Below are 7,606 nucleotides of genomic sequence, written 5' to 3'. Positions count from 1 at the left end.
GAAGGTGGGCATGATGCGGGTAGGGAAGAGCCAGAAGATGGAACTGCTGGTCTAAACTAAAACACAGATGGGCCTTCCTGTTGGGCTGCTTGGAGCCCGTGCGCTGCCTGGAAAGGGCATATAGTCCAGTTGTTCTCTAGGGCTGGAAAGACAGAAACCAGTCTTCACACAGTCAGTCCCCACCCCCCCCAATCCCCTGCTTGCTTCAGGTAAAGACTACAAAGAAATGCCCCGACTCCTGGAATAGGACTTAACTTCATCTTCCCAGGCGACCCACGCCCAACTTTGCCCAACTTGCCATTTGGGCAAGTTGCTGTGGTTAGATCTATGGCACCTGAATTCAGTTCCCCGTGGATCCCAAGGGAATCCAGGCTTTAGAGGAAACCTCCTCCCACCCCCTCCGTTTAATGCTATGGCCCAAACTTAGGTAAGGCCCCCTTTCTTTCGTTCCCTATAACAGAGTAGATGCCAAGCTGCAGGATTTAAATTAAAAGCTGGGATATAATGATACAAATTAATGTAATTTGATAATCTGGTTTAGAAACAATTTGATTTCAGCTTTGGCAGGGGGAAAAGGGAAGCTAGGAGAGATCCAACCAGATGGCTCCGTGCATGGTGCCGGCCCCTTTGATATTTGGCAGAAACCAGGTTCCCGGCCCCTGGAACGCCATTTCCCAAGCTTGGACACATGACAATGATCTGGGGGAGATAAAATACGGATCTGTAGGCCCTAGCCCCAAAGATTCTGGTTTAGCTGCTCTGGAGGCATAATCTGGGCATTGGGACTTTTCAAAGCCCCCCAAGTGGTTCTAACGTGCTGCCAGTGCTGAGCAACTGGGCTAAGAGCGCCTCCGAGCATATCTAGGTTGCTCAAAGTCCACCGCGGGGCTCCGAGGCAGGAGGTAAGAGAGCTCAGAGGATCTGCCCTGTTGGCAGCAGCGAGTCTACCTCACTTAGGGGGCACCCTGACTCTTTGTATCGGGGCTGTAAACCCAAGCAGAACATTCCTACCAGACTGTTGAGGTGTGCTGAGTACGGGTGTTACCAGCTCAGCTGTGACACGGAGTCAGTCTTGGAAAGAAACAGCTGGCACCAGCCCAGGCAGGGAGCCCTGGTAAGGATCCCTCTGGACCCCTCTCCTGCTCACCTTAGTTTTTCTGACTTCCGCTCCCCCCCCCCCCCCCCGCCCCCGCCCCGCCCTGGTGTCCCATACCCTAGATGGGAGGCAGGGCTCACTTGGCTCCCCGGAGGGCAGGGGTAGGCCTCAGAGTATAGCCCCCGCCCCTGATGCCCTGGGGCAGCAGACAGCTGGCTATAGTCAGTCTATACCTAGAGGCGGTGGGGTGTGTGGGGGGGGGGGAGGGGAGGTGAGGAGGCAAAAGTCAGGTGGAAGTTCAGAGATCAGACTCTTATCTGGGGGCTAGGGGCATGGGTGTGTGTGTCGGGGGGCCCCTCGGCAGGGCAGAGGGCTCTGGGAGTGCCAGTTCCCATGCCCTCTGGACCTGCCAGGTAAGCAGTCATGTGGGTGGCAGCCAGCAGCTTCTGGGGACCTTGCCACCCCTTCCCTAACCTCTTTTGTCGAGGGGGATGTCTTCCTCTGCCCCAGGGGGAGGTTTCCATGAAATGTGTCTTCATCCAACAGACATGAGGGTCTCACAGAGGTGGGCACAGACCCCTGTCCACCCAGGGCACCTGGGCACACAGAGCGCCCCATCCCTGGGGTCCCGGAGCCCTAGACAGAACCAGCCAGCAGCTGCAGCTAGAGTTCCAGTGGGCTGGGGCTGGGTGGGGGTGGGGGGGCCTAGGGTCCCCGGAGGGGGGTGGGGGCAGCTGGGGTCGTGGTAGGCCCAGGCTGTGGGGGGGCTCCGGGGGCAGCTGGGGTCGGGGTGGGCTGGGGCTGGGGTTGGGGGGTTAAGGGGGGGCCCTGGGGTCAGCTGGGGTGGCGGTGGGCCCGGCGGGGTCAGCGTGAGCCCCGCCCACTGCCCAGGGGCTGACCAGGCCTCGGAAGCTGTCACACCCCCTCCCGCTCGGGCTCCGGCCACACAGTCGCCAACGCGCCCAAAGTGAAAGAGAAAGTGGCCCCCCCCAAGGCCGGCCCCGCCCCGCCCGGCGGCCAATCCCGGCCTCGGGCGCCTCCCTCGCCCCGGCCTCCTCCTTGGCGAGCCCCGGCGGCCGCAGTCCCGACCAGCCCGGCCCCGGTGCACTCGGGGTGAGTGGGGCGGGGGCCGCGCGGCCGCTGGGGCCCAGGGGCAGGGGGCACGGGGCGCTCGGGGCACAGCGGGCCCGGGAGGCCGGGGAGACGGTCAGCAGCCCTCGGGGGGACCACGGGCGGCAGCCAGCCTTGTGACCCCGCGTGGCAGTGCCCTGGGCGAGCCGGTGACAGCTGGTGTCTGAGGGGGCCGGGGGGAGCCAGCCGGGTGGGGGTGGGCGGGGGAGCCAGCTGGGGGGGCCGGGGCGAGGCAGCCGGGGTGGGGGGTGGGGGGGCCGGGAGTCAGCTGGGGGTGTGGGGAGGCCGGGGGGAGCCAGCCGGGGGGTGCCGGGAGGCAGCCGGGGCGTGGGGGGGTGGGGAGGCTCCAGGGCCCCGGCAGGCCCCCGGCGGGTCCCCGAGGCCAGCTCCGTTCCGCTGCCCTGTCCCTAGGGCGGGGGCTCCCCGGGATGGAGGGATCAGGCGCAGGGAGCTCGCTGGGCGGCCCCTGCCCCGGGCCCAGGCACCCCGAGCTCACAGGGGACCTGGGCCGGGGGCGCTGAGATTCCTGGGCGCGCTGCATTGGAGGCGGGCGCGGGGCGGGGCGCGGGGCGCGTGCGCCTCTCCCCGGGGGGACTGCCTGGGGCCCGGCGGCTGGGGCTCCCCTGGGCTGCGCGGAGCCGGGGGCGGGGGGGGGCTCTGGCCCCCGCAGCGTCCGTCCTGAAGAGGGCGGGCGCCGGGCGCGGCTGCCGGGGTGGGGGCCGCCGCCAGATGCCGGTGGCGCCCGAGTCCCCGGAGGCGCCTGGCCCTTTAAGGCAGAGAGCGCTCCTGCGCGCGGCCCGTGTGCGCATGAGTGTGTGCGAGCGTGAGTGTGAGTGTGAGTGTGCGGCGGAGGCGGCGCGGCGGGCCTGCGGGGGACCAGGTGGCCGTGCGGGGGCGCGGGGGCGCGGGGGCTCGGGGCGCCCGCCCTGCCCGCTGACGCGCTCGGCCCCCCCAGGACGGCAGCGGCGGCCCCGAGCTCCGGGCCCCAGGACCGCCCCGCGCCGCCGCCTCGCCCGCGCCGCCCGGGCCACCGGGAGCGCCCACTCCCATGGCCGAGCAGCAGATCAGGTGAGGGGGCCGCGCGCCCGCCCCGCCCCCCCGCGCCCCTGCACCCCCCCGCGCCCCCCGTGCCCCCCGCCCGCGCTGACCCTGCCTCCCTCAGCCTGCCGGCCAAGCTCCTCAATGGCGGCATCGCGGGGCTCATCGGCGTCACCTGCGTGTTCCCCATCGACCTGGCCAAGACGCGGCTGCAGAACCAGCAGAACGGCCAGCGCCTGTACAGCAGCATGTGAGCCCGCGGCGGGGCGGGCGGGGCGGGCGGGGCGGGGAGGCCGGCGGGGGCTCCCCGGGGTCAGGGTGCGCGCCCGCGCCCGCTCGGCTCACCCTCCTCCTCCGCCCTCCTCCCCTCCTCCTCCCCCCCTTCCTCCCCCTCCTCCTCCCTCCTCCTCCTCCTCCTCCCCCTCCCCGGCCGCAGGTCCGACTGCCTCATCAAGACCATCCGCTCGGAGGGCTACTTCGGCATGTACCGCGGTGAGGCCCGGGTCGGGGCAGCCTCTGAGGCCGGTGCGGTGCGCCCGGGAGGCGGGAGGGGGCGGGGGGGGGGGTCAGAGCTAGGCAGGGTGGCCCACTCGGGCCTGTGCGAGTGTGGACGAGACCGAGGGGCCTGGGTGCCAGGAGGGCCACGCGGCCTGGGCTCCGTGGGGAGGGGAAGCTCCTAGCGCCCTCCCAGGGCACCCCCCCCCACCCTCAGGGCAGGTGGCCTCGGCCCATGCTGGGAGCCCCGCAGGAGGAGGCCTCACACAAAGCTGCTTAGGAGACAATCCCCAGGCCTGGCTCTGCCCAGACCCTGAACGAAGGCCCGCCACTGCCTCCCGGGCTCTGGCTCACCCAGGCCTGCGTCCTCCCCCAGGGCTCCTGCGCACACCCACAGCCCCCACCCAGTGGGAGCACCCGCTGACCTCTGTCCCCCCCAGGAGGTGCTCCTCGGGGAGGCCAGAGCGGTAAGATCACACAGGCAGGGTGAATGGAGTGCCAGGCAGAGGCACTGCCCCTGTCTCTGCCTGGTCCTGCCCGCCTGGCACCAATGTGGGTGAGAGGGCAGGACGGGGAGCCAAGGAGTGACTGGGGTGAGGCTTCGCCAGCTGGGAGGCTGGTGCTGGCTCAGAGCCTCCCCCGCCCTGGCCACCGACCTGCCTGCGTCCCCTGTGCCCGCAGGAGCTGCTGTGAACCTGACCCTTGTCACCCCAGAGAAGGCCATCAAGCTGGCAGCCAATGACTTCTTCCGATACCAGCTCTCCAAGGATGGGTGAGGGGTGCGGGCCAAGGTTGTGAGGGGGAGACGTCCGTGGCCACAGAGTGCTCTGCCTGCCAACCCATCCCCCCTGCCTCCTGCACGCGGACTAAGGGATGCTGAGTCAGTGGTGCTTAGGCCCCAGCCACGTGCACCAGCCCCTGGAGGGTGGGATGTGGGGGGCCTGACCTGCTTTCCCTGTCACCCAAGGCCCGGGCCGCAAGGCTGGCCCTTTGGGGACATGAGGCCCCTGGTCTCTCCGCTGCTCTTTGTCTGAGAATGGCCCTTCCACCTTTCCCAGGCCCCATCAGCGGGGCCATCTGTCCTCTGGGCTCGGTGCCCACTGCTGGAGGGCCGGAGGGGAAGTCTGAGGCTGGCGGGTCCTGTACCCCTCCAGGGCCGCATCTGCCCCTGCCACCCCATTCCACTTCACGCCCAGGCAGCCGACAGCCCCCTGAGCGGCAGGGCTTCCGCTTCCACAGTTCGGCCCCCACCCCTTCCCCGCAGGCAGAAGCTGACCCTGTTTAAGGAGATGCTGGCCGGCTGTGGGGCCGGCACCTGCCAGGTGATCGTGACCACCCCCATGGAGATGCTGAAGATCCAGCTTCAGGACGCAGGCCGCATTGGTGAGGGGGGGAGGGCGGGGTCTCAGCTGGAGCCCCATCCCTGCGGGGGTGGGAGGTGGGGAGGTGGAGGTGCAGACAAAGAGCCAGCAGACCCTGCCTTCTCTCCCCAGCTGCCCAGAAGAAGATTCAGGCCCAGCTATCCGCCCAAGGGGGCGCCCAGCCCGCCATGGAGGCCCCGGCCGCTCCCCGGCCCACAGCTACCCAGCTAACCCGGGACCTGCTTCGGAGCCAGGGCATCGCCGGCCTCTACAAGGGCCTGGGGGCCACGCTGCTCAGGTGGCAGGCCGGCGACGGTCTGGGGGGGGAGGCCTGCCCACTGCCCGCCTCTAGGGCACAGCTAGGTGACCAGCGGCCCTCTCTTCCCCACCCAGGGACGTCCCCTTCTCCATCGTCTACTTCCCCCTCTTTGCCAACCTGAACCAGCTGGGCCGTCCCGCATCCGGGGAGAAGTCTCCCTTCTACGTGTCCTTCTTGGCTGGCTGTGTGGCTGGGAGCGCGGCCGCCGTGGCCGTCAACCCCTGTGATGGTCAGTGCCTGGCACCGCGTTGGGGGCTGGAGGTGGAGGCTCAGGCGCGGGGTGGAGGTGGGCCGCGCGCTGACCTGCACACCCCCCTGCAGTGGTGAAGACAAGGCTCCAGTCGCTGCAGCGCGGTGTCAACGAGGACACGTACACGGGGTTCCTGGACTGCGCCAGGTGGGGAGGCCCGGGGGCGGGGGCCAGGCCAGGGCTGGGGCCGGTTGGGGCCAGCGGTCCTGACCACCGTCTCCCCACAGGAAGATCCTGAGGCACGAGGGCCCCGCGGCTTTCCTAAAGGGCGCCTACTGCCGCGCCCTGGTCATCGCGCCACTGTTTGGCATCGCTCAAGTGGTCTACTTCCTGGGCATCGCCGAGAGCCTGCTGGGGCTACTGCCCGGGCCCCAGCTCTGAGCCCGGCGGCCACCCACGCCCTCCAGCCCAGCGGGACCAGAGTGGGGGCCGGAGCCCGGCGGCCACCCAGGACTAAGCAGAGGAAGTCTCTCCCCAGCCTTCCCACGCGGGTGGGGGGAAACGGAGGAAGGGAGCAGGGTCCACATGGGTGGTGCACCCGGGCCCCTGAGGGGCCCTGCCTGTGCCACAACTGGGAGCAATGTCTTATTTATGTAGAAAACGCAGAAACCTTTACATTCCTGGAGCCAGCCCCGCCACGGCTCCGCCCCGGCCCGAACAGCCCCAGGGACAGAGCTGGCCTCTGGGCTGGGGCCCCCAGGCCTGGGCTGAGCCAGCGGACCCTACACTCCAGTCTACCAGCTCTCGTCCCCGAGGCTTGGCCCCTAGTCCACAAAGGGGGCCCTGCACAAACCTATTTATTGCCGAGCACAAGTGCTCTGTCCATCCCTGTGTCCATCCGTCCAGCCTCTCCCTGCCGCTGCCCCTCTCACCTTGGCCAGCCTTGCGGGAGGATTGGGGTCTCCAGCCCCCCATTATTGAGCCAGGAGTCCGAGCGGGGGGTCACACTGAGGTCTGACCCCTCCAGGCAATCCCCCCCCTCCATGGGATCCAGCATCCCTCCTGGTGGGCCTCTACCCCCACCGCAGGCTAGGGACCCGTAGCGTGTGAGGTCTGTGTGCATGTGCAAATGTCTGGGGAGCAGGTTGTGTCCAGCAGCCCTCAACTGGCCTGGCCCTTCAGAGGTGGGGCTGTGGGCGGTGGGGGGGCGCTGCTGGCCTTACCCACACAGCGGGCAATGTGTGTGTGTTTGTGCTATGTGTGCCCTAGGCTCCCCTCTGACCCCATCCAGGAACTTATTTTTCCAGCCTTGTTCTCGCTGCACCTCGGCAGACCCCTCTCCTGAGACCCCCCCGACCCTGGGTCCAGGATTGGCCAGTGGGGAGGGCAGGTATGAGGACCAGTATGGAGCCTGGGGGTACCTGCCCCCTCAGCCCTGCCAGGGCCCACCATACTCTCTGGGCCTCTGCAGAAGGGCTCTGACCACACTCCGTCAACTCTGCCCTCCCGGGACCGCCCTCTTTTGTGGATATTGTGAGCCCAAGCAGGCCTGCCCCCTGCCCCCCTCTGTCCCCCCCCCCCCCCCCGCCCCAGGCCACGTGATTGTATTGGTGATTGATCCTGATGTGCTGGTGCTGTGTACCCCACCTGGGCTCCGTCCTCGTCCTCGGAGGCCCCTTCCGGTGACACTACCTGGGGCTCCGGCCCGGGCCCTGCAGTTCACGGTTGTTCCTGGGAGCGTCCTCTCCCACCACATCTGTACCTTGGAAGCTGCTGCTGCTGCTTACAGAATTATATTTTTTCTTTTGAAGAGTTTTAAGAAGTTGTAACTTTTTGTGTCTTGTCTTGTGAGAAGATAAATAAATATTCTAAGTACATGGCTTCTCTCTGAGATCCACTGGGGGCAGGAGTGGGGTGGGGTGGGGTGGGGGTGCTCCTCCGAACCGGCTCCCTGCTCGCCGACCTCCGTCCACCCA

General features: G+C 67.8%; 1 protein-coding gene across 3 annotated transcripts; it reads left to right on the top strand.

The window, feature by feature from the left end:
* The first annotated feature begins 941 nt into the window (after positions 1 to 941).
* On the top strand, positions 942 to 7,507 carry SLC25A22 (solute carrier family 25 member 22). 3 transcript variants are annotated; one of them, XM_041722768.1, is made up of 10 exons: positions 942 to 1,114; positions 3,183 to 3,295; positions 3,390 to 3,515; positions 3,702 to 3,757; positions 4,442 to 4,532; positions 5,025 to 5,143; positions 5,254 to 5,419; positions 5,515 to 5,669; positions 5,762 to 5,837; positions 5,918 to 7,507. In XM_041722768.1, exons 2-10 carry the CDS (start codon positions 3,276 to 3,278, stop codon positions 6,069 to 6,071), a joined length of 963 nt encoding a protein of 320 aa, XP_041578702.1. In that variant the 5' UTR covers positions 942 to 1,114; positions 3,183 to 3,275; the 3' UTR covers positions 6,072 to 7,507. The 3 variants fall into 3 exon arrangements, with proteins under 3 accessions (XP_041578702.1, XP_041578700.1, XP_041578701.1); XM_041722766.1 differs by lacking the exon at positions 942 to 1,114 and adding an exon at positions 1,900 to 2,209; XM_041722767.1 differs by lacking the exon at positions 942 to 1,114 and adding an exon at positions 2,216 to 2,376.
* Positions 7,508 to 7,606: the final 99 nt, after the last annotated feature.

Source organism: Vulpes lagopus, chromosome 11, assembly GCF_018345385.1.
Source record: "Vulpes lagopus strain Blue_001 chromosome 11, ASM1834538v1, whole genome shotgun sequence".
Taxonomy (NCBI): Eukaryota; Metazoa; Chordata; class Mammalia; order Carnivora; family Canidae; genus Vulpes; species Vulpes lagopus.
Note: the sequence above shows the minus strand (reverse complement) of the source record. Positions and strands in the feature narration are given on the sequence as shown.